General features: G+C 33.6%; 1 protein-coding gene across 1 annotated transcript; it reads left to right on the top strand.

Annotated features, from left to right (window-relative positions):
- Positions 1-1,758: 1,758 nt before the first annotated feature.
- On the top strand, positions 1,759-26,648 carry LOC133190161 (DNA ligase 4-like). Its single transcript, XM_061325641.1, has 18 exons — positions 1,759-1,998; positions 6,175-6,252; positions 6,384-6,485; positions 7,377-7,685; positions 13,200-13,304; positions 13,482-13,588; positions 16,597-16,742; positions 17,290-17,491; positions 17,774-18,056; positions 18,272-18,439; positions 18,962-19,099; positions 20,390-20,536; positions 20,764-20,881; positions 24,329-24,461; positions 24,791-24,926; positions 25,033-25,124; positions 25,447-25,599; positions 26,235-26,648. Exons 1-18 carry the CDS (start codon positions 1,807-1,809, stop codon positions 26,371-26,373), a joined length of 2,748 nt encoding a protein of 915 aa, XP_061181625.1. The 5' UTR covers positions 1,759-1,806; the 3' UTR covers positions 26,374-26,648.
- Positions 26,649-27,548: the final 900 nt, after the last annotated feature.

Below are 27,548 nucleotides of genomic sequence, written 5' to 3'. Positions count from 1 at the left end.
TTAAAGTCTGTTAACATTTTTGAAAAGTGGGTAAAAATTCAAGGTCACGGGGTAAAAAGTCACAGTATTTTTGGAAGGTCGTGTCACAGGTAATGTACATGTGAAATATCAAAGCACTATCTTTTCTCATTCGAAAGTTATGACCAAGATTAAAGTTTTTGTGACAGATCGACACATTGACAGATGAATTAGATTTAATGTCCCTTCGCTTTCGCGAACGCAGGGGAATAAAAGAATAGAACCAAGATCTGGAAAATAAAAAGGGGGTAATTTATATATATCTCATATATATGTTAACGTAAAGGTGATTTTTAAGGTAAAAAAAATCTTTACACTAGTAAAATGACTTGGTAAACAAATACCTTCAATTGGAATAGCTGCAAATCTTGCTATTAAGGACATACGCAACGTAGTTCGAACTTTATTGTCTTTTTCCCTGCAGTTGAAGAGTTCCAATACTTATCCGAGCTGTGTGCTACATTTTATTGTTTATATATGCTGTTGTGCACTTCTTCTAGAACAATCTTGGATAAACAAAACATCTAGAATATATGTTTAGTAATTTTTGTAAATTTTTCTTAGAATTATACAAGAATTTTCATCATTTGATATCTTTTCAAAACCCCTGGTAATGCATGCTGATTTTTTGTTTACAAACATCTGATGGCACTATAATCCTAAATTAAGAATATCTTGAAAAATTATCAGTAGGTAAGGTACGTTGCGTATGTCCTTAAATCCAATAATGTCAATAATTACTCAGTACATTGTATATACAAAAGGCCCATTTGCCTAGACATTCACTTTTGAATCTTAAGTTTTTCATGTTATTTATGACCAGCTCAGTATGTCCCACCTGCAAATGGAACTCTGGACTGATGTGACATGATTGGTTGGAAATAAATAATCCGTTCTTGAAAATTTGAAAATTTTGAAAAGTAATATTCTGTTTTAATTCCTCTGGGAAGAAAATAAATAATTTGACCTTGACTTGTGGTACCTACCTCCCCCCCCCCACCTTCCCTGGACAGGTGGTAACTAACATCCTCTCCCCCATTTCCCGACAAAATACAGGGAAGAATATACTGTAAACCAACTATTATTCGCGTCAACTTTTATTCGCGATTCGTCAGTTTGAAATCAATCGGCCACGATTAATTTTCGCTATATATAGGAAATATTTCTCGCACGCAAATAAAAGTTGGTTTACAGTAAAAAAAAATCTGTTTTTCGTAATCTTGAAAATAATTTTTTTGTCCTGCGAGGACATGAAAATAAATAATATGACCCAACAAGTTTTGCCCCCCCCTTTTTTCTTCAAAATCAAATCAAATTTTATTAAATAGGCCTAAATATTCAAAATATGAGTAACAACAATCACTTTGGACCTAAATCCATAGAGCATTTACATATATAATGTTAGATGGCTATTTGTCAATTGTACTAATACATATTACATGCAGTGATAATATATAGAGTATGCATGATCTTGCAAAAGCTCCCCCACCCCCTCCGCATTCACGTTTGTCCGAAATTAATGATGAAAGCAAAATTAATGAATATGTTAGGAAAAATTAAAATGACAGATTGCTTTTGTTTTAGAGATATTTAGGGAAAACAGAAATCTAGAGTATAACATGACAGTTGAACCATTTTTGGATCGAGCTAATAGATTAGTAGAACTCTCCAGTCTCTGAAGGTAATTTCTTCTGTTTGTGTACAAACTTCGAAAAGATCGCAGTAGTCAGCACTAATTTTCATCTCGTTCGGCTGTTGTGATAATCAGAATATTTTTGAAATTTTAATATGGAAGCAGACGATGAAGATACAAAGCCAGAAGTGACTGTGGCGTCTAAGGTGTCATTTGCAGAACTGTGTGGGCTCTTAGAAAAAATATCTAAAACTCATGGTAATGATAAAAAGAAAGGTATTTTAGGGAAATTCATAGAAAAATGGCGTGATTTCCATAAAGAACTGCACAAAGACAACCCAGATACTGTAAGTTTTTTTCTTAACTATTTATCAATGTATTATAATTTTCTCATCTTCACTAGCCAAATGTTACTGATCCACTACCGGGCTACACTCTTCACAAACCTACGGAATCATGCTATCAAAAGTGTGGATTTTTACGAGTTGATGGTATCAACTCATGTTATGTGACTTGTAAGGGATTCCCCAATGTATCGAAACTTATCACATTTTCATTTGAGTATTTTGCGTACGGATTCTTGTACAATATTGGTTTATTTACAGTTTTCATAATCTACAGAACAAGAATATGTTTCCTGATATGTTTTGAAGTGTTTATAAACATAAAATATTTATTATTAATTTTATTGGAATTTGTGTCCATCCGCAAAAGAAAATAGTGTTAGGGACAATAGTGACATGTCGTGCAAACAAAATTTTATTTTATAAATCAATAAATGTTTTATATAATAAGAAGTAATTTGAAAACAGATTTTAAAAGAAAATTCACAAAATTGAACATTGTACAAACCAGGTTATTTTTAAAAGACTGACGTACTGGTTGTATATAAATAAACAAATTCTTGCGCTGTTATGCTAATGAACAGAGCAGTTTTCCCGCGGTAGTGATGAATCGTTCAATACAGAGAACACTGCCGATGTTTGTAAACAAAGCGAGAAGTTTGCAGTGAAGAGGGTAAAAGTAAAACAACTACTAATCTCAAACGGAAGCAATGAGCTGTACCAGTAAAAACAATTTTGAAATTAAAATTCTTATTTCTTGTGCAAGCAATAATAGATTTCGATTGCTTCAAGGTTTAGGTTTTTTCAGCAGCGGACAACTCCGTGCTCTAATTTCTTTTTCCCTGTTAAAAAAACTGTCTTCCACAATCTAGAGCTGTTTCACAGCAAGCTTTAAATACAGCAATGGACATTTAACACGCCTGTGATTCTTATCTCATTAATTGTCGGCACTACACTGGAAAGTGGTCTCCTTTAATATGTCCAGCTGTGTTTTGCTATCAGATGCTGGCCATGTTATAAAGTGAATTAATAGTACTGAAGGCAATAAATAAAAACAAAAACAAAAAAAAATTTAATGGGGTGTTATTGATAAATTAAATGTGAAATGCATATTTATAAATGTGAAGAGATCAAGAAATCAAATTAATTCAAGAGTGGATAAATCATGTAAATAGTCAGTATCATGCCATTGTGATGAATTTATAAAAGTCTTCAGTCGAAAAGCCGAAAGAATTGAAATATTAAACGTGCATACATGTATCAATGAAAGTCAAGTAGTTGAATTTCAAGAAAGGCTAAACTGAGAGAAATGATGTATAAAATGTGCATATCAATTAAAGTCAAGTAGTTATATTTCAAGAGTGACTAAACCAAACGCAATGATATATAAAATGACCATTTTAGTTAAATGTCAAGAAGTTCAATTTCAAGAGTATAGCGTAATCAAGAGAATAAATTAAAACATTTATTGCGCATATCAATGATCATAAAAGACAGGGGGTTGAATTTCAAGAGTGGCTAAATCAAGAGAATTGAAATATCAAATGTGCATGTAAATTTTGAAAGACAAGGAGTTGAATTTCAGTAGTACCTAAATCAAGAAAATTGAATTATGTAATATACATATAAATGAAAGTAAAAAATATGAATTTTAAGACTGGCTGAATCACGAGAATTGGAACATATTGATATGGATTGAAAATGTCAAATTGTTTGTCAATTTAAGAGAGCAGTGAAAATATTCAATGAGCATGTTAATGAAACAATTCAATTTGTGCTATTTGTAAATAATAATTCCCTACTTGTAATACTATTGTAGGTTTGGCCTATTACTTTGAGATGTGTGTGTTTAAAACTTTTTCTTGTTTTTTTCTACTTAGTTCTTTTAATTCTGTATTATGATTTTACAACACTTGTGTCATTTTTCCCTATTTTAAATTTCTAGTCACTTGATATATGATATTTCTGTCAAATGATATGGAGTGTCCCGAAACTGTTCTTGGTATTTTTAACGATGATAGTCTGTGCTCTGTGACCATTTCAATGATGGTATCCTTTAATGTTTTGTAAAAATACAAATTACTTTAAATGCAAGCTATATTGTCATTTTACGAAAAATCCCAAAACTAACTTCGTAGTATTTGTTTTCTATGTTTAAAGGTTCGATTTGTGATAAATTATTATACATTCCAGTAGATATTAAAAAGAAAATAAATATACATGTTAAACATACATGATGGAAAAGGTGTAAGTAGAATGATATAATTTTATTTCTCAAAGAAAACAAAAAGAAAAGATTTTAAAGTGACAGTTTTCATCAATGCACATAATATCACATAATCCATATATGGACTAGAGACCTCAACTCATTTAAACATTATATAATCAATACCATCAACTCGTAATAGTTCTTTCAGTACTTTGATTAGCTTACCTTGACGAAGTCAAGATGAGCTTATGCTGTACCCCCGGCTTTAGTGTCAGCGTCCTGACAGGTTCAATTTTTTTGACCAGGTCCATTCCTAAGTGACTATAAGCCCTACCTGGACCAAACTTGCATGGATGATACATCTAGGGATGGACACTATAAGACTAGCGTCAGATGCTGGATCTTACCTACATTTTCCAGACAAGAGATCCACTTAAAGTTTTGGAGCAGGTCCATTCCCAAGTAACAATAACTATAAGCTCTACCTGGACCAAACTTGCATGGATGATGAAAACTACCAAACTTGCTTCGGATGGTGGATCTAACCTACATTTTCCAGATGAGTGAACAGGTGAAAGTTTTAAGAGCAAGCTAGTCCATTCCCAAGTAACTATAAGAAATACTTGGACCAAACTGGCTTGGATGATGACAAGGTCTAAAAATGTTGATGCAGTTCAATAGAGCCCATCAGAATGTATCAGCATATAAAGTTTGATAAAAATATCTTGATTTGTTTCTTTAAAACTAAGCTAACACAAATTTGATAAATGTGAGGTCAAGGTCAAAGTAAAGATTAAAGTAAAAAATGTTGATGCAACTAAATAGCCCTTATCAACATGTATAAACATATGAAGCTTGATAATTATATTTTGAATAGTTTCTTTAGAATAGTAAAACTAATCAAAGTGATGTCAAGACTAAAGGAAAGGTACTGGCCAAGGTAAAAAAATATTGATGACATCAAATAGCTCTCATCAATATTTATCAGTGTATAAGATTTGATAAAAATATCTTGGATAGTTTGCTTGAAACTGAGCTAAACATTAATTTAAGAAAAGTAAGGTCAAGGTCAAAGGAAAGATCAAGGTAAAAAAAAAATGTTGATGCATTTGAATAGCTCTCATCAATGTGTATCAGATATAAAGTTTGATAAAAATATTTAAATAGTTTCTTTGAAACTTAGCTTAACATAAATTTATGGAAAGTGGGGTCAAGGTCAAAGGAAAGGTAAAGATTAAAAAATGATGATGCAGTTGAGTAGCTGTCATGAATTCGTATCAGCACATGAAGTTTGGTGGACATATCTTGAGCGCTTGCTCTGAAACTCAGCTAAATGTGAGTGTAATCATTGTAATGGAAAGACAGATAGAAGGACAGAGAGATAAAAGGCCGGAAGATGGACATGACAAACTCTATATGGCATCAGCCATATTCATAAAAATGTGTAAAATATGTTCTTAAAATATCATTTGATGCCTATATTGAATATTCCTAGCATATAATTACATCAAAATTTCTGTGAGTAAAAAATATGTAGGGCCAAAGTGTTGATTAAAACATATTTGTACTTTTAATTTGTGAATTTTCCTTTTAATATCCTTCCACAACAAGAAATAGTCCCCAATATATCATATTTCTTGCCAATTTTGAGAATTTTTTTTTTAATTGAATGTTGTACAGTTTGCATAATGATTTTTTTTTAATTCAAACATGTTATAAAATTTAAATTGTAATTGAAAATGGCTCTGGACAAACTTTCCTCAAAAGCTGACGAGTGACAAACCATGTGTCTGTGTAATAACACTAGGGGAAATATTGAAACTGATGATGTTTGACAACTGATTAAAATATGGAATTGTCCATCTGACTTGCATTTCATGCAAGACTAGACTATTTTAAGACTAGACTATTTTATGTATCAATCAGTGTACAAATTCCCCATCGCAGTTCATTGTTTATGATATTTGCAGAGTGATTCCTTTTATTCAGCAATGAGACTTTTGTTACCACAACTTGAAAAACAGCGAGCTGCCTATGGCATCAAAGAGGTATACATTTATTTGACACATTATTCTTAAAAAATGAAAAGAGTATTTTTTCATATTTAGAATAATTGAATTTTTAAATATTTGATTGCTCACTGAATATGCAATAATAGTCATTGTATTCAATTTTACAGCATATGCTGGCAAAGCTGTTGATTGAAGTTCTGTGTTTGGGAAAGGATAGTGCTGATTCAAACCGACTATTAAACTTCAAAGCCCCAAAGGCTGCCAAAGGAGTATGTATAATTGATATGTTGATATTCTCTTTAATTCGGGTCGTGAAGAGATGTATTATGTCCTGAATCTTTGTATGGGGAGGGTCTTACTGTATATCAATTAGCATGGAGCAATCTGAAAGAAAAAATTGTGTACATTTGTTTTCCAAAATTTTCAATATGACAATATGTTATTGTTCATTAATTGTTCTTGAATATTGAAACAACTCTTAAAACCAGTACTGTCATTGTAATGTATAACACATAGAACACTTTTCAGTTGATCATTACACAAAGAGATGAAGTGATTTAATGCATCCAATTTAGATATTGCTTAGTGAAAAAAAAATACTAAAACTTGAAAAATAGATAATATAGAAGTAATTTATTCCACATGGTTTTCGATCGTCATCTTCCCTTACTTATGTACCAATATACCCTTATCACCTGCATATGGGGTTTATGTTTCTCAGTTGATTCGATACGCAAGAGCATGCTCTACATATGAACAATTTCTAAAATGAGGCAAGCTATTGACAAACAAGTTGATGAAACAAGGATATCAACAGCCACATTTGAAGTCATCATTTCGGAAGTTTTATGGTTGATACAATGACCTTGTCAGCACATACAACCTATCATTAAGTCAAATGCTGACTGACGTTTTTCATACTAATTTTTAGGTCATTATTTATACACTCAACTATCTACAGATTTTTCTGTTTTGTATTCCGATCATGACAAGGAGCGCACGGAGGGGAAAATTTTTGATACACATTATTACATGTACAATGACTTGTGTTCATGATGACATATACATGTATATTTATGACCAAGGAGCTGTTGTAGAATTCATAAGACAAGTACAAATGCTGAAGTAGCATGTTATCACATCTCTTTATTTATCATTAGGATGCGGGAGATTTTGCAGCTGTAGCTTATTTTGTGCTGAAAAATCGCTGTCCAGAAAAAGGAACATTGACTATCCAGGAAGTTAATGATTGTTTGGACGGCATCGCTACAAACAATGCAGCCAAGAAAAAAGACCTGGTTCGCAAGAACATTCTAAAATTATTGACCAACATGTCTGCCATTGAACTAAAGTGGCTGATTAGGATGATTGTGAAGGAACTGAAGGTTGGACTGAGTCAGACCTCGGTGTTCAGTGTGTATCACCCTGATGCAGAGGAATTCTACAATGTCAACAACAACCTGGAGAAGGTTTCTAATTACAAAAAAAAAGTCATTTATGATATAGATTTTATTATGTTCCCCAAACGAAGTTTGGGAACATATTGTTTTTACTCGGTTTCTTCTTATTAAGGTCTTCCGTTTCAGACGGAAGACCTTATAGTGATTCTACTGTTTATTATTATTATTATTTTTTTCCCGTTTTTTGTCCAAGCAATTTCTCAGAGATGGCTTAGTGGATTTTCTTGAAACTTTCAGAGTTTATGACAAATATAATAAACTTAAAACATTTTGAAGGATTTTGCAAAATTCACTTCCGGTCGTCAGATATGTCCGATTTCCGTTTTTTCAAAAGAGATCATGTCCGGACGAGATCTCAGAAACGGTAAAAGCTTAAAATACCAAACTTTCACGAGTGATAGATCATGACAAGTAGGTTTGCAGAATTGGTTTAGATCTGTCAGTTGTTACTTCCGGTCGTCACAGGAAGTGATCAAAGAAATCGAAAATTTCAACTTTTCTTATTTTAATTAAATCTTGAATCACATTATTGTATCTGTTTTGCAGTTTCGAAATATGTTGGTCCCACTGGAAACAAAAGCGTCAACTTCCGGTTATAAGCGAAAAAGTACATAATTTTAGTATTTTACTTTCCAATAAATATCGCTTATGGTTGAAGTATTTGAAATGATTTTTAGATATGTTATTTAGACTGCAAATGTCTAGAGTAACGTCAAATATCTTGTTAAAATTCACTTCCGGTCGCGTGCTTTACTGTCCGCAAAATAAGAACATGTCAAAGTGAGATCTCAGAAACGGTAAGAGAATAAGACACTACACTTATAAGAGTAATAGAACTTAAGGAGTAAGCTTAACCCTTTGGGTTAATAGCGTCAGCCGTCACTTCCGGTCCTTACAGGAAGTGATCAAAGAAATTAAAAATTTCAACTTTTCTCTTTTGAAATAAAATTTGCATCATTTAATTGAATCTCTTTCACCGTTTCTGTATGTGTTGGTCTCACTGGAAACAAAAGACGACAACTTCCGGTTATAAGAGAGAAACTTTGTAATCGGGATTTTTAATTTTCTCAAAAATATCGCTTATTGATAAAGTTTTTGCAATGATTTTTACATATGTTATTGAGACTGCAATTGTCTAGTGTGAAGTCAACCATCTTAGGAAAATGCACTTCCGGTCGCGTGTTTTTCTGTCCTCAAATTGAAACTTTGTTCACCTGATTGCTCAAAAACAGTATATGACTGAAGTCTAAAACTTTCAGAACTGATAGTCAGTCACCAGTTTATCTACATCATGTAAAAATCGTACGTTGCCGTCACTTCCGGTCGTGACAGGAAGCGATGCAAAAAAGTGAATTTTTAAAGTTTTTTACTTTTCACAGAAATGTTTGGCTAATGCAGATGTAAGAAAGACCATGACCATGCAAATTTCATCGGAAGTGCCAACCGAAAAACCAGAAGTTGTCTCAAACATGAGTAGTTTTTCATGGAAACTTTTAGGGATGATCAGTTGTGAATAATTTAGGTGTAGAATGAACATTTTATTCATTTGGAGCACTTTCGTTCATGACGAAGTACATAAAGAAAACAGAAAAGTAATTCCGTTTGTTTTTATCTGTATTTACATATCTTTGGAAGCCTTGAGATAACTTTTATTAATTATTTAGAGTAATCTTTTTGACAAGATTGTTTTTTTCCAAAGAAGTCAAGAAAACGGAAGACCTGTTATTGCCTAAGCAATAAGTATCTAGTTAAGGTCTTCCGTCTTCACGGAAGACCTTATAGTGATTCTACTGTTTCTTATTATTATTATTATTATTATTATTATTATTATTCTTATTTTTTAGACAAATTTTGTGCACGCAATATCTCGAGAACTATTCAGTGGTTTTTCATCAAACTTTCAGGGATAATGCGCTATGAAATGCCATTGTTACATTTGAAAGAGTTTTGGAGAAATTCGTTTCCGGTTCCAAGTTATGGACATTTTTCTGATTTTGAAATGACATTTTATCCGCGCGAGATCTAAAGAACGGCTAAAGATATGAACTGGAGACTTGTTGGAGAGCATAGAACATGACTTCTAGATATGCGGGTTTGCCTTTTCGTGCGTCGTGAGTACTTCCGGTCGCTACCGGAAGCGAATTTAAAAAGTCAATTTTTTCAACTTTTACGTTTTTCAATATTTTTCTTCGATTTTAATAGGGTTAATAGAGACTTTCATTGTAATGCTTTATATATAATTTGTTTTTAAAATTGTCTACCAGAATACATTTTAAAAATAGATTTATTACACAAATCTTGTGCACGCAATATCTCAAGAAGTATTCAATGGTTTTCCATCATACTTTCAGGGATAATGCGCTATAAAATGCCATTTTTACATTTGAAAGAATTTTGGAAAAATTCGTTTCCGGTTCCAAGTTATGGACATTTTCTGATTTTGAAATGAAATTTTATCCGCGCGAGATCTAAAGAACGGCTAAAGATATGAATTGGAGAATTGTTGGAGACCATAGAACATGACTTCTAGATATGCGGGCTTGCCTTTTCGTGCGTCGTGAGTACTTCCGGTCGCTACCGGAAGCGAATTAAAAAAGTCCATTTTTTCAACTTTTACGTTTTTCAATATTTTTCTTTGATTTTAGTAGGGTTATATTCCTTTATAGATGCAAGTTACCGAACATAATAGGTATCAGATTCCTTGAGCGTCATATGGCGAGACGTGTTTTGTTGCAAAACATTCAAGACTTTTCATTAATGTTTTACTAAATGGAATAGTCCACTTTGGGGGTTAAGAGGAATATAAAATGTGTAAGAAAACTTAGCGCTGCCTTTATGTTACTTGCCCGTATACGATATGTTATATGTACAGTGTGATAAATAAACATTCTTAGGCTCGAAAATCAGGCTATAGCAACATATTTTCTTTTTAAATTTCATTGAAGCTATCACTACACTTATTCAATTGAAGACACATTTCAAAGAAAAGGTGCGAAGATTTACTCGTGACGTTTGGCGCGAAATAATGTATCTTGACCCGCCTTTCACAAATGGTCTGATGAAGTAGTGTAGAAGTGCAGAAAAAGATTACACGGACATGTCTGTATTTGGAATTGCATAGAATAGAAAGCTGAATGCATAAAGAATAAAGGAAGTAAACACAATAGTTTTTTTTTTTTAGTTTTTATCAGTAACAGATTATTTTCTCTGCTATCAGTTATTGTTAAAAATCAAGTAACAAATCCCATGTAAGTCTACTAGCACTTGCACAAAATTTAGCTGGCTAGTTTTCATCCTATAATTCGGCACTATAAGAAAACAAAATTAACCTGCCTGACACTCGTTACTTCAGGGAATGAGTGCAAGGTAAACATCGATGATGGCTGGTACATTGCGCTAGTGTAGTGGTTTCAATATTAAAGAACAAGGTTCTCTTAGGACCTTTTTTGGCCCTGTGAATTTCAGAAAAACTGAAACTGCTTGGTTTTAGTTGACAATGCATTAAATATCATTTAGACCTTTGATGACTGCGTATCTATCAAAAATGATGTAATTTTCTGGCTAGCCTATGCATTAAGACGTCATGAAATGCGTCATTTTCCTCGTATCCTGAAAATTTCTACAAAACAGCCAACTTTTAAAGCTATTTTTCGATATTTAATTTAGGACGTAACCTCTGATCTTAAATATGCAACAATTAAATGATAGAACTATTTCTGAGGATTACAAAACCTGTTTTATTTTTTTTAGATCAGAGGATGTGCTCATATTATTTCTCTTCTTTCTTTTTTAAACTAAAACTTGCATCACTTTATTGCATCTCTTTCGCTGTTTTAAAATATGTAAGATTCCACCGGAAATAATCGTCAACTTCCGGTCTATTGCTCGGAAACAGTAAACGACTGAAGTCTAAAACTTTCAGGACTGATAGTCAGTCATCAGTTTATTTGAATCGTGACAAAATCTTGTATCGCCGTTACTTCCGATCGTGACAGGAAGTGATGCAAAAAAGGGAATGGTTAATGGTTAGCACGTTGGATTTTCAGGCTGACGACCAGGGTTAAATCTCATGAGTGTCTGAATTTCTTTTATCACTTTTCAGCTTGAGTTTTCTTTTTTTTCAGAATCGGACGGAAGACCTCTCATTGCTCGCAATGAGTTTCTAGTTATTATAATTATTCTTTTTTATTCTTATTTCTTCTCCGGTACTTTTTTGTCCGCGAGTGTTCTCGGAAACTGCACATCCAATTGAGTTAAAACCTTTTTAGGGTTACTAGGTATGTTATGTAGATTTGCGGAATGAAGGTCATTTTGCGCGCACGTGCACGCACGTGCGTGCGCGTGCAATGCGTAAAATGACCAATATACATGATATAGCTGTAACTTTTATATTTTTTGATGAAATGCTTTGATACTCAGAATACAAGGATATATTAAAAGTGTAGACAAGATGACATGGTCAACATGCACATGCATGCACGTGCGCGCACGCGCAAATCGTAAAATGACCAATTTACTTGATATAGACGTAACTTTTATATTTTTTGATGAAATGATTTGATTCTCAAAATATTTATATATATTAAAAGTGTAGACAGGATGACATGGTCATCATGCACATGCATGCATGTGCATGCACGTGCGCGCGCATGCAATGTGTTAAATGACCAATATATTTAATATAGTCGTAATTTTTATATTTTTTGATGAAAAGCTTTGATATTAAGAATATACAGATATATTACAAGTGTAGACAAGATGATGTGGACATCATGCACATGCATGCACATGCGCGCACGTGCAATGTGTTAAATGATTAATATACTTAATATAGCCGTAACTTTTATATTTTTTGATGAAAAGCTTTGATACTAAGAATAAACAGACATATTATAAGTGTAGACAAGATGGCATGGTCATTATGAACATGCATGCAGGTGCGCGTGCGCGCAATGCTAAGATGACCAGTATACTTGATATAGCCGGAACTTACATATTTTTGATGAAATGTTTTGATACTGAGAATATAAAGATACATTAATAGTATAGATGGGATGACATGGTCATACTGCACATGCATACACGTGCGTGCGCGTGAAATGGAAAAAACGACCAATATACTTCATTGCCTTATTTAATGAAGCTTACAGGAAATAAGACACCAAAAGGGAGTTGGGGAGCGTTTGGGGAACATCTGTAACGGTGCCCGTTACAATTATAACTAGTTACAGCATGTATTTACACTGTACTGGAATTTTCTGCTGCATTACTCTGTGTTTCCATTTAAGAGGATAATTACAAATCATTTGACTTGCATATGTAATTTTTTATTAATAATAAATAACATTTTAATTGCACTGAGATATCTGCAAACTGAATGAAAATTTTGCCAGTGATTCTGTGCCTTTATGATATTCAGTACAATATTTTCATGGTTTTACTACTGGAAAATACTGTTTTTATTATCAGGAATTAATATTTTAAAAAAAATTGGACTTTTGTAATCTCTTGCTTTCTGTGCAGGTTTGTCGGATGTTGAGGGACAAAAGTGTGAGAGTACATGAGATTGGTATAGAAGTATTCTTTCCCTTTACTCCAATGCTGGGTGAGAGGGCAGCGCCAGATCAGGTGGGAATAATTCATCATTAGCCAAACCTGAAAAGTGGTCAGAATGTAGGATTTCCCAATCATTTTTTTTTTTTTTTGCAAGAAGGGAAATAAGATATTGAAAGAAATATATTTCTACCAACTTTTAAGTCTACTCTATTTACCTAATAAATATATATTCAAATTTTCTTATGGCAGGTTGAAAAAGTAATGGATGGTAAGCCCTACCTTATAGAGACAAAATTTGATGGAGAGAGAATTCTGCTGCACAAGCAGGATGGGGAGTACAAGTATTTCTCCAGGAGGTAAAACTTGACTTTAATTTGTGTATGATGATGGATCATTTAATTATTCTTTGACATTATATCAGTATATTGAATTTATCAGACTGATAAAAAGAATTTGAGATTTCTGAGCTTGATTTTCCAAACTAGAGAGCACATGATATAGTCAGGACTTGGACTCTCTTAAACTTATCCCTTGTCTTTGATGCATCAGTGTTTAAGCTGCAATAGTTTGGCTTTATTAAATATTTCAAACTCGTGATATATTTTAAAGTTCATGTAATTATAAATCAGATACAGTTGAATTTTTTTTTATCTCAAACACCAATATTTTGGATATCAGGGATTGTTAAAGTGAGTTGGCAGTCCCAACCATCTTCTACATTTGCTTTTTATACCCCCCGCTAACGAAGTTTAGGGGGGGTATATTGGAATCAGCATGTCCGTCTGTCTGTCCGTCTGTCTGTAGACGAGATTTTGTCCGGACCATTTCTTGGAAACTGTTGCAAGGATTTGTCTGAAAATTTATACACTTATCATTCGCCATATGAAGGTGTGCACCTGGTATTTTCATCATGATTGGATAATTTTTTGCATTTTACAGGTGTTTATTTCATTTTTATTATGTGGTTTTGTCTGGATCTGTTCCCAGAGACTATTGCATAGATTTATATGAAAATTTGTACACTTATTATTTACCATATGAAGATGTGCACCTGATATTTACAACATTATTTGATAATTTTTCAGCATTTTACAGGTGTTTTTTATTTTTTTATTTTTATTGACTTAGTCATTTCAGGTTCATGTCTAAGGTTTGAGACATAGAATCTAGAACATCTGTACAAAAATGTGAACTACAGCTTAAAACTACTCATTAGAACTAAAAAAAAAATCACAAAGTATTAAAAACAGTTTTTACATTACACAGCAGATAGTGTAAATCCATTTGTCCCTTGGGAGTAATGAGTGGATATGCATCCAGTTAAAGATTAATTAATGAGTTCAGTGTGGGAAGCTGTTAGGGCATCTCTGATCAAGCAGGTCTTATCTATATCTCCGGGGAATTGGGCAGAAAGAAATAAAGATCTCTGTTGTCTAAGTCTCTTAATTGTAATTTATGTCTGTCAAAATACATAGTTACTGGAACCAGCCTTTTATTTTTAAAAGGAGTTTGATATAAAGGTATTAAAATCAATTTGATTTTGTATAATTAATTATGATTTTTTTTTTCAACAATCAATTTGCAGAGTGTCATGTCTCACAAAGATGGCAGATAGTTGCAAACTATTTTTTCAATGTAATAAAAAAACACTGTAATTATTAGTATTGATGTTTTATTAGGCTGCACCTCAGTTTCATTCATTAAATAAAGTGCCCCAACACAGCATGGTACGCCCATCAAATATTGTTGAATTATCATAAACAGTTTAGATTCAGTTGTTCGAATGACATCTTAGCGAGACAAGGCAGTCTGCAATTTGTTGTAAAGATATAAAAATTAAAATAAAAAATGTACAATAAATAATTAGTTTAAATTATTTTATACAATATTATATAAGTTTTAATTATTATATACAATATCAAATTAGTTTTAATTACGTCAAATTTATCTTGAAAGTAAGACTAGCCAACAAGAACAATTCAATACAACACAAGCAATTAATTAAGAGACTGATTCCTTTTGCCCGATTCCCAAGAGATGTAGATAACACCTGCTTGATCAGAGATGCTCTACCAGTTATCTCCTCACACTAAACTCATAAATTTATCTCTAATTTGACATGCAATTTTCTGCTATCAAAATTTTCCTTGACCAGTGCCTGATCATTACACCCATGGGAGAGGTGGAATTTTTCTTGTTACAGATTGCTGTAAAGAACATAATGAAAAAAATAAGACTAGTATTTTCTTGATTTAACACTTTTTTAATAAAGATACTGCAATACTCTGACATCTTTTGGGATTGTGTAATTTAAAAGTTAAAAGACATAGTTTTTTGATTCTAAGTCTAATGGTTTTCTAGTTATGATTTTTCCATATTTGGCCATAGCATCTTTATTAAAGGTCAGAGCGACCTGGTTTTAATGTGTGACATACCTTCTACCCTAGATGTATCAGCTGACAAAGTTTGATAATTCTAGGCCTAATAGTATTAAAGTTATGAGCCGGACATGAAAAAGCTAACAGATGGACATGAACGCTATAACATAATACATCCCGTCTTAAGATGGGCGTATAAAAAAATATAATGAGTAATTAAATTTTCACTGTAAATGTTTAAGCAAATTGTGAACACCTCTCACATCTAGAAAACATTAGTGATTTGGTACTTTCTCTGAAAAACCCAGCGGGGGGTATTTGTCCCTTTTGGACAGTTCTAGTTTATGTCTGTCAAAATGCATAGTTACTGAAACCAGCCTTTTATTTTTAAAATGAGTTTGATATAAAGGTATTAAGATCAATTTGACTTTGTATAATTAATTATGATATTTTTTTTTCAACAATCAATTTGCAGAGTGTCATGTCTCACAAAGATGACAGATAGTTGCAAACTATTTTTTTCAATGTAGTAAAAAACACTGTAATTATTAGTATTGATGTTTTATTAGGCTGCACATTAGTTTCATTCATTAAAAAAAAATATAATGAGTAATTTATTTTTCACTCTAAATGTTTAAGCAAATTGTGAACACCTCTCACATCTAGAAAACATTAGTGATTTGGAACCTTCTCTGAAAAACCCAGAGGGGGGTATTTGTCCCTTTTGGACAGTTCTAGTTAACCTTGTTATTGCGAACCCTTGGAAATCTTGGTCCCAAAGAGATCAAGCTATCGAGGTTTGACTGTATTTCAAGCATGCACTATTTTCTTTACTTCCCAATTTAAATTAAAATACATGTATATGAACAATTTTGTGTAAAGTCTTGTGTGAAAGATCTTTGTGAAGAAGTTCAACTTATTTTGTTCCTAATACATGTAATTATTTTTTGTTTCATGTATTGGGGACACTGGTTTATATTTTTCAGTGGTAATGAATACACAAGCACATTTGGATCCAATCAGTATGATGGAAACTTGACCCAGTTCATCCACGACCACTTCCAGTCATCTGTTAAATCGTGTATCCTAGATGGTGAAATGATTGGATATGATGCTGCCACAAAAACATTTGGTAATACTGTATACGGGGTTATTTTCACCCTGTATTATTTTCGCCCTTTTACACTTGCAAACAATTTTGCCCTGTTAAAAATTCGCCCAGTCACAGTTCTGTTTAAGAAATTATACTGTGTTCTATGAATTTGCCCCGTTTTAAATTCACCCACCTGTGAGTAGGGCGAAAGGGGCGAAAATAAAACGGGGGTGAAAATTTCTCTGTCTACAGTATTGCATTCATACATACTTTAATATATTTCATGCAAAAAATTGACTGAAACCACGCCAACAGACAGGGGAAATCCTCTGTGTTAATTTGGTTTTATGCTTAGATAACTTTATCCAGATCCTAGGTTATGAAATGTTAAATAATGAAACATTTACAATTTCCTAATCCTTTATTACATGCATTTGAAATTCTGTGATTTTTAGCTCACCTGAGGAAGACTAAACTGAGCTTTTCTTATCACAATTTATCCATTGTCTGTCGTCATCATAAACTTTTCACATTTTCATTTTCTTCTTTAGTTAAACTTATATCATACATTTTATATATATTTTAGCAACAAAAGCCATGAACACTGACATAAAACATCAGAGGGAAGAAGGTTATCAACCATGTTATTATGTTTTTGACCTCATTATGCTAAATGGGCGTGTCCTGACTAACCATCCTCTCAAGGAGAGATTGGAATTATTAAAGACTGTGTTTACAGAAGAGGAGGGGAGATTTCACCTCAGTAAGCACACTGAAGGCATAACAAAGTAAGTTATCTCAACCTCTAAGAAAATATTATCAGTCAATCTTGTTCCTGTGTATACCTGTGTAGAATTGTAAATTCTAGTTTAGCACTTAACAAAAAAATAATTGTGCTTGTACTCATTAATAATTCATTCTATAATGTTTATGAAAACAGCACTGTCTTTATCAGACAGATATTTTTAATTTGCACCACAAATGTACATGTAGCAGTTACCGGGTAGATAAGTGTCAGTCAGGCAGTACATGTAAATGAACATTCATATATCTTTATATCAATATGTTAGTCAAGACTGTGCAGAGGCATTGAATGAAGCTATTGATGGCAGAGAAGAGGGTATAATGATAAAGAATCCAGACTCGGTGTATCGACCAAACACCAGGAAGGGAGGCTGGTTTAAAATCAAGCCTGAGTATGTTGGAGGTCTGATGGATGAGCTGGACATCTTGGTGGTGGGTGGCTTCTTTGGAGTGGGTCATCGTAGTGGGATGATGTCACACTTCCTGTGTGCTCTGGCTGTCCCTGAGGAAGATGGCAGTCATCCTAAGGTCTTCCATTCTTTCTGCAAGGTAATCAAACTTGTGACATCAATTTTGTAAATCAAAATAAATCAGAATAATAGATTTTGTTTTAAAAAACCAAACATAACTTTCTTCTTATGCTTACATGTATTAGACAGTGTTTTGTTCATATCCATTGATGGAGCAGTTTTGATTGATGTGTTGGTAATCAAACATATACATGTTTATTCATATTAAATGTGATAAAGCAAACTCGTTTACAGGTTGGGTCAGGTTACTCAAAAAAGGAATTGGCAGAATTTAATAAGAAGCTGGCAGAGCATTGGAAAGTCTTCAACAAGAAAAACCCACCCTCTTCTATTATTTTGGCCTCAGGTTTTAAAGAAAAACCAGATGCTTACATTGAGCCTGAAAATTCATGCATTATTCAGGTAACAGCTTTACAATTCCTGGAGCTTGTTTTTAAAGTTTAAAATATTTTTTTTCCTAGAATGTTTAAAGTTTCAACTTGTTTTCTACCAATATGAAATGTACTGTAAATGTACTTTTTTCCCACTTAGTCATAATTCTGCAGAATTGCAATTTCTGTTCAGTCTGCGTCGGAGTAAACATTTTTAATTGCTATTGTAAGTCTTAATGCACTGTGAGTAAACTATAAAAAATTTCTGCAGAAAATTTATATGCATATATAGCGTAAATGAATCCCACGTGGAAAAGGTATGTCTATGGAAAAGTTAAGTACAGAACTTGAAATAGCTTTTTTAAACAAGTTTAGCATAATTAAAAAGGGATGTCATTCTTTATGCTCGGTGTAATGTGCACAGCCCACTCCTTGGTCAAAGATTATTGGTTAAAATGTTTACTATGCATGCAACATTACAGTTACATTTTTTCATTGTTGTTGATAAAAGCAGGTTTGATTTGAAAATTGTTAATATCATCTTTGTGAGCAGGTCAAGGCAGCAGAAATCATTGACAGTGACAGGTTCAAGACAGGGTTTACACTGAGGTTCCCACGGGTGGAGAAATTCAGGGATGACAAGGCGTGGCATGAGTGTATGACGGTGCCAGAGGTCAAAGAAATGAAGGATGTTAGTATCAAAATGACCCAAATTTGTCTCTTTTAAAGAGCATAAGAAATTATCCAAGAATCTTTTTTTTTTCTTGTGTACTGAAGTGTATACAGTACTTTACCTTTGGCTTTTCATTGGAAACTTTTTTTATGAGGTATAATTTCATATGTAGCTTTGTGACAGGATTATCTATAAGTGAAAAATTTTTAGTGTCATTTTCTATTTTCAATTATCTTCACTTTTTAAAACTTTGTTTCTGTTTTCAAACAGAAGCATGAAAATAACGTCATTTTTATGAAATAAAATCTGCCTTGATTTTTTGGGGTCACCTGAGTCACTCAGTCATCTGTTAACATTTGAACACTTTCAAAATTGTGAATTTCATGGTCCCTGGGCCAGGAGTTCTGGTGTTTGGGCTGGGCTCTATTGAATACATGTATGTAGTGAAAATGCATTTATTCTTTGAACATCTTTTCCTCTGCTCCTGGGTATTAAGCCAATGAACAAAGTGCATGGTTATGATGAACAAGGGTGCCTCTTCCAAAATTGGGAAATATGTGGCCCTAGGGTCAGGGGTTCAGTGGGAAGGGCTCTTTTGATTATGGTGAAAATGCATTAATACTACGGAAATCTTCTACTCTGCTCCTTGATATTAAAGAAACAAACTAAATGCATAGTTATGATAAGCAAGGGTGCCTCTTCCAAAATTGTGAAATGTGTGGCCCCAGGGTCAGGGGTTCCTGTGGGATGGGGGCTCTACTGATTTAGTCTAAGAGTGAAAATGCATTATTTGTTTGATAAACTTCTGTTCTGTTTTGGGGTATTAAGTAAATAAACTAAGTGTATAGTCATGATGAGCAAGTGTGCCTGTTTCAAAATTGTGAATTTCATGGCCTCTGGTTTAAAATATGAACCCAATTCAATTGTTGGGAAGTTGTTACATGATATTCATGTGACCTGTAAGGTCCGTGGGCCTCTTGTTTTTTAATACAGTTGAATGTGTTTATCAACAAAATAAGAAAAAACAAAATACAGTTGAACTTGGTTTTCTCAAACTTTGATATCTTGAATACCATGGAAATGTCAGAGTGAGTTAAAAGTCCAAACCATTTTTCTTTATATATTTCAAACTTGATATCTCAAATCATCAGATATCTCAAAGTTTTTTTCTTGGTCCCATTTGGTTTGAGTTTATGAGATTTCACTGTATAACTCCCAGATCAGATGAAACAAAATATAAGGTTTAATCCTGAGGCACATAAAGCATGAAAGTGCTATGGAGGGTCTGACAAATTTCTGTTTTTGCAGAGAGCAGGGGGAAAACTTGCTGGAGGAAAAGTGGAATTAAGAGAAGAAGAGGAACCAACAAAGAAAAAGCGGAAAATCACTACACATGTGATCAGACCAACGCTGGGGGCTCAATTCCGAGGGGCAGATCTATCAGATGTAACTCAGGTAATTTCTTTGCCAACACAGCTCTTACTTTGCTTGAACAGTCAATACCAAGGAGAATATAATAATCCCTACAATTTGCAATGAAGTTATTTGCATAGGAAGTAAAATATTTAAGCGATTTGAAGTGATGTAATCTGAATTGAAAAGGTAAAGAAATTTTGGAAAAAAATTATGCATCAGTGGTGTAAGTTAACCATAAAGTATTTTTCAAATGTATTTCATTTTAGACATCAAAGATTTTTGAAGGAAAAGAATTTTGTGTGATTAATGGTCCCCCATCCCTTGGTAAAGCTGCAATAGAGAAAAAAGTGGTGGAATATGGTGGTACTGTAGTTCAAAATCCAGGTAAAAATGTTCAGCTGATTTCATCAGTGTTGAAAAAGATATCACTAAATGAAAATGTAAGAATATTAATTTTTACGTACCCACAGAGAGCGTTTTTTTATGCCCCGCCATGAATATGGCCGGGGCATATAGTGTTTGTCATGTCCGTCTTCCGTCTGTCTGTCCTTCTGTCACACTTTGTGTTTAGCTCTGTTCAAAGCTCAGTTTCAAAGAAACTATCCAAGATATTTTAATCAAACTCCATATGCTGATAGATATTGATGAGAGCTATGCAACTGCATCAACATTTTTTGACCTTGACCTTTCATTTGACCTTGACCTCACTTTTCTTAAATTAGTGTTTAGCTCAGTGTTAATGAAATCATTCAAGATATTTTTATCAAACTTCATATGCTGATACATACTGTTGAGAGCTTTTCAACTGCATCAATATTTTATGACCTTGACCTTTCCTTTGACCTTGACCTCACTTTTCTTAAATTAGTGTTTAGCTCAGTTTAAAGATACCATTCAATACAGTGTTATCAAACTTCAAATGTTAATACATACGAATGACAGCTATTCAACTTCATCAACATTTATTGACCTTGACCATTCCTTTGACCTTGACCTCACTTTTCTTAAATTAGTGTCAAACTTCATATGCTGTTACATACTGATGTAAGCTATTCAACTGCATCAATATTTTTTGACCTTGACCTTTCCTTTGACCTTGACCTCACTTTTCTCAATTTCTGTTTAACTCAGTTTTAAGGAAAACATTCATAATATTTTTATCAAACTTCATGTGCTAGTACATACTGATGTAACCTTTTTTTGAACTGCATCAACATTTTTTGACCTTGACTTTTCCTTTGACCTTAACTTCATTTATTAGCTCACCTCAACGAAGTCGAGATGAGCTTATGCTATACCCCCGGCGTCGGCGTCGGCGTTAGCGTCGGCGTCCCGGTTAAAGTTTTAGGAGCAAGTCCCATTCACAAGTTACTATAAGCCCTACCTGGACCAAACTTGCATGGATGATGCATCTAGAATGGACACTGCCACACTTGCTTCGGATGCTGGATCTGACCTAGATTTTCCAGATGAGTGACCAGGTTAAAGTTTTTGGAGCAGGTCCATTCCCAAGGAACTATACGCCCCACCTGAACCAAACTTGTATGGATGATGCATCTAGGGATGGACACTACCACACTTGCTTCGGATGCTGAATCTGACCTAGATTTTCCAGATGAGTGACCAGGTTAAAGTTTTTGGAGCAGATCCATTCCCAAGTAACTATAAGCCCTACCTGGACCAAACTTGCATGGATGATGCATCTAGGGATGGACACTACCACACTTGCTTCGGATGCTGGATCTGACCTAGATTTTCCAGATGAGTGACCAGGTTAAAGTTTTTGGAGCAGGTCCATTCCCAAGTAACTATACGCCCTACCTGGACCAAACTTGCATGGATGATGCATCTAGGGATGAACACTACACACTTGCTTCGGATGCTGAATCTGACCTAGATTTTCCAGATGAGTGACCAGGTTAAAGTTTTTGGAGCAGATCCTTTCCCAAGTAACTATACGCCCTACCTGGACCAAACTTGCATGGATGATGCATCTAGGGATGGACACTACCACACTTGCTTCGGATGCTGGATCTGACCTAGATTTTTCCAGATGAGTGACCAGGTTAAAGTTTTTGGAGCAGGTCCATTCCCAAGTAACTATATGCCCTACCTGGACCAAACTTGCATGGATGATGCATATAGGGATGGACACTACCACACTTGCTTCAGATGCTGAATCTAACCTAGATTTTCCAGATGAGTGACCAGGTTCAAGTTTTTGGAGCAGGTCCATTCCCAAGTAACTATAGGCCCTACCTGAACCAAACTTGCATGGATGATGCATCTAGGGATGGACACTACCACACTTGCTTCGGATGCTGAATCTGACCTAGATTTTCCAGATGAGTGACCAGGTTAAAGTTTTTGGAGCAGATCCTTTCCCAAGTAACTATAAGCCCTACCTGAACCAAACTTGCATGGATGATGCATATAGGGATGGACACTACCACACTTGCTTCGGATGCTGAATCTGACCTAGATTTTCCAGATGAGTGACCAGGTTAAAGTTTTTGGAGCAGGTCCATTCCCAAGTAACTATACGCCCTACCTGGACCAAACTTGCATGGATGATGCATCTAGGGATGAACACTACACACTTGCTTCGGATGCTGAATCTGACCTAGATTTTCCAGATGAGTGACCAGGTTAAAGTTTTTTGAGCAGGTCTATTTCCAAGTAATTATAAGTCCTTCTTAAACCAAACTTGTATAGATATTGATCTTGGGATGTACACTAACTAGAAAAAATATGATGTGAGATTTGCCTTACTTATAGATAACCTTCGTCGAGGTGAGCTTCGTAATCTTTGATTACCTATGTTTTTAAATTAGTTTTTAGCTCAGTTTTAAATAAACCATTCAAAATATTTTGTTGATACGTATTTGTGAGAAGTATTCAACTGCATCAAAAACATTTGACCTTGAACTTTCCTGTGACCTTGACCTCACTTTTCTTAGATTTGCATTTTGCTTAATTTTAAAGAAACCATTTAAGATATATTTATGTAAGTTTATGCACTTATACATAATTTGGCGAGAATTTATCATCTATATCCAACTTTTTAGATTTCAATTTCAATTTTAAAGAAACTATTCAAGTTATTCTCATCAAATTTCATACACTAATACAAATTTTCATGTTGCATTACTAATACATGTATACCCTCGGCGGGGCATTCATGTCCTATGGAAATATTTCTAGTTTTAATCAAGAAACGTGCCTGGCATACCTAGCACATACATGTAGGTTGTTTGTGACTCAGGAGTGTACCTTGATCTTGAATCAAGACCATGTACATAGATTATGTTCAGAATGATCAAAATCGAAAATTCTTGTCCCAAACATATCTTTATTATCTTTATTATGCAGAGACTGTAGAAGCTCATACTTGACATTAGGTTTGCTCATAAGTCATATGACAGTAGTGACAGGACCCTGATCACAGGTCATTGGACAAAATCAAGTGCACAAAATATTGAAAAATTTTTGTTCATGTAAAAGCTGCAGTGTTGACTTTATAGAAGCTCATATCTGATAAAAGGTTGGACATGACCTATGGTAAGGTCATTGTAAATTCTTTAAAAGTTGCCAAGTTTATACATGTATTTTTTTTATGTGCTCTCCAAAGTCCTGTTAAGACGTAAAGTTCATGGACAGCAAGGTTGCATGAAATGTGGTGATGGATAATAGATATTTATTTATATTACCTCTCTTATTCTAAGATTTACCACAAATTAAAGAGGCATTAAACAAACAACCACAAATTAAACAAGCATGTTGATTATGTTTAGCATTCTGTTCACTATTATTAGAACATTTTCTTTATAGGTGCTACCACTTTCTGTGTATTGGCTGAAAAGGTTGTAATGAGGGTGACAAACTTAATGAAGCGTGACCTGTATGATATTGTCAAGGTTGACTGGTTCAAGAGATGCATTGATGCACAAAGATTTATTCCATGGTATGAACAAATCTGCAATCAAGATATAACATCTCTGTGGTATAGTAATGTAGATTGCCAAATGTTCATGACATCCTTTATTTTTGTGAGATTTTAAATTGGTATATATAAGTGAGAAGAAATTTTAAAGAATTTTATATAGTGTTCGGTATGATTTTTAATAAAACAAATAAATGCAAGAATATGCTGTCATACGTTATTAGCACAAAAAAGATTTATGGTATATCTTAAAAATTATTCAGCTGGTGCTAGATTTACAGAATGTATTTTAAAAAAGTGTAGAATACTTGTTCTGCCATATAGAAATTGAATTCATTTTCATAAATCAGGGCACCAGCAGACATGATTCATACTTCAGCAAAAACACAGATGACTCTGAAGAAGGACTATGATGAGTTTGGAGATAGCTACACACAGGACACATCTCCAGAGCAACTCAAGTACACCTTCCAGCACATGGAAAATGTATGTCAGTGAACTGTTTTTCACAACCCTTCAACAAGTTCATGTAATACAGTTTATATGGTGAGAAAAATTACTCTTGAAATATTTTTTTAAAATTCTTTTTTAGTGTGATATGTCCATCACAGCAGAAGAAATGGCTGAACTTGAAGAGAAGTATTTCCCTGATGAATCTCCATATGGTTTATTTAGAACATGCAGGTGTGAAATTTGATTTAATGGAAAGGGTACAAAATATTCTCAGTGTTTTAAAGATAATACCGAAGAAATACATTGTATATATGTACATACAGTGTAGTACAATTATTATGTAGTGTGAAGACTGACAGCCTTATAAGAATGGCTTAGTATACTGCATTTGCATAGTATGTGTACCTACATACCTTTGAGAGAGAGAATTTAACTTCATCTGTGTTTAAAATAATTGAGGCTATGGATATATTTTGGATATGGAGTGTTCTGCTTGAATTTGGATCATACAACAAATTGTAAGAGGTTTTAATGATTTTTTTGCTCTCTTCAGATTTTACATGGATAACAAACTAGCAATTGGGGACACATCAACGCAAATAAAAAATTCCTCCCTAGATTTTCTGGCTTTGGAGCTGAGATTTTTCGGTGGAACAATCTGTGATTCTCTCGATGATCAAGTTTCACATGTAGTGGTTGACAAAAGGTAAGAAATAATATGCTGTATTACAGGGAAATTTTCGCCCCTGTTTTATTTTCGCCCTACTCACAATTGGGGAATTTAAAACGGGGCATTTCAAAAACACAGTATAATTTCTTTAAACAGAATTGTGACAGGGCGAATTTAAAACGGGGTAAAATTGTTTTGCAAGTGTGAAAGGGCGAAAATAACATGGGGTAAAAATAACCCTGAATACAGTAACAGAAAATTTTCTTCCATATACATGTACCATAGATCACCCCTTATTTTCACATAAGAAGTATTTGGTATTTATAAGTGTGACAAAATTTTCACAAATTCTGGTTATTGCTGTTAATAATCTAGAATAATGAAAATGTACACGAGAATAAAATTGTTGTGAGCAGACCATCTCTCGTGATTTCGCTGAATAAAGTAAATGACAGTGTAGTATTGGTACTTGTTATGCCATAGACCTTTTTCCAGCAGGGTGTGAATTTCAAATTGGTTTGAAGACAAAATATTTTTTTGATTAAAATGGCATTAATAATGTTTCCTGATGCATAATACACAGAAATTAGACAAATCTTGTTTTCACAAACTTTCTAGTACATGTCTTCTACTTACATAATACACATTCATTACCGCATATTGTTTTTCAGGGATTTAAGCAGAATGCAGGAGCTTAAACAAGAAAGGAGGGAAAGAAGAAAAAAGTTCCACATCGTAACAGAGGAGTGGTTAAGGCAGTGTATAGAGGAGGGAAGCTTGTGCTCAGAAAGACAGTTTGAACCTTCTTAATTATCTCCCTTGTACAAAGGACATTAAAAAATTCCTAGAATGTAAGAGACACCAGGATGTAAGTTTGTTATGATAAAGATATGCTTTTATATTTGTGTTGTAAATATTGAGAGAAAGTTGGTATTTTTACCAATCATGATTTACTCATCTAGTGCCATGCTATCAAATGTTTACAATTATTATTTTTGTAAATTTTTAGTGTGTTACATGTGTGTTTTAGAAAAGATAAAAGGTTCACTCACTAAATCTGAATTTAAATAAACAATATTAGATTATAAGCTCATGTTTTCTTTAAATTTAAAGTACATCTCAATATGTACAGTATTGCATGTTAACGCACAGAATATACCACAGAAAACAATTTGACTTCACAATTTTTTTTCATATTTGAGTCTTAAAGGTCACAATGATTACCTAAGTCACCTTGGCCCTTTTGTTCATTTTTCCTTTTACATGTATATTCTCATAAAAAAAATTGACCCCATATTGTTTGCATATCAGTATGATTTGGTGTCACCCTGCCACTGTCAAGAATTATTTCCTGTACACATATGTATATGTGCATTGTATTCTTTAAATACGTAAAAATTTACCTAGTTTAGCCCCATCTAAGCCTCAGGGGCTGTGATTAGAACAAATATGGACCTGCACCATATTTGGATGGTTGTTTATTTTGAATAACATTTTGATTTTTAGTGCATCTGAGCCAATGGCTCAAAAAAGCTTTTCTGATAAAAAATTGTCTTTTGGCATAATTGTTAATCTTTCACATTTTAATGTGATTATCAAGAACCAAGGGCCAATTTCTGTCAAACTTGGCACAAGGTATCCCTGAGTGAAGGGAATTCAAATGGTATGTTCATTTAAAAATTTTCTCCTCAAGAACCACTGGGCCAGAAAAATGACACTTGTGTGGAAGCTCCCTGACATAAGTGTAAGTGTGCATCATCCTGTAATACTAAGAGTCTAATGTTCAAGTCATTTTAAGCCTTTTTACAAGTAATCTTTGTTGCCTTTAAGGCAACAAAGATTACCGGTACTTGTAAATATGTTTCTCTGAACTCATGACAAATGTCTAAATAAAGGACAAATTCCAGGAACTATATATATTTCATTTTTGGGAGGGGGTAATAAATAACACAAATTCCAACAATAAATAAATTTTATTAAACGTT

The sequence above is a fragment of the Saccostrea echinata genome, unplaced genomic scaffold (assembly GCF_033153115.1).
Source record: "Saccostrea echinata isolate AGI-Se365-2 ecotype Australia unplaced genomic scaffold, CSIRO_AGI_Sech_v1 ptg000022l, whole genome shotgun sequence".
In the NCBI taxonomy this organism is placed as follows: Eukaryota; Metazoa; Mollusca; class Bivalvia; order Ostreida; family Ostreidae; genus Saccostrea; species Saccostrea echinata.
Note: the sequence above shows the minus strand (reverse complement) of the source record. Positions and strands in the feature narration are given on the sequence as shown.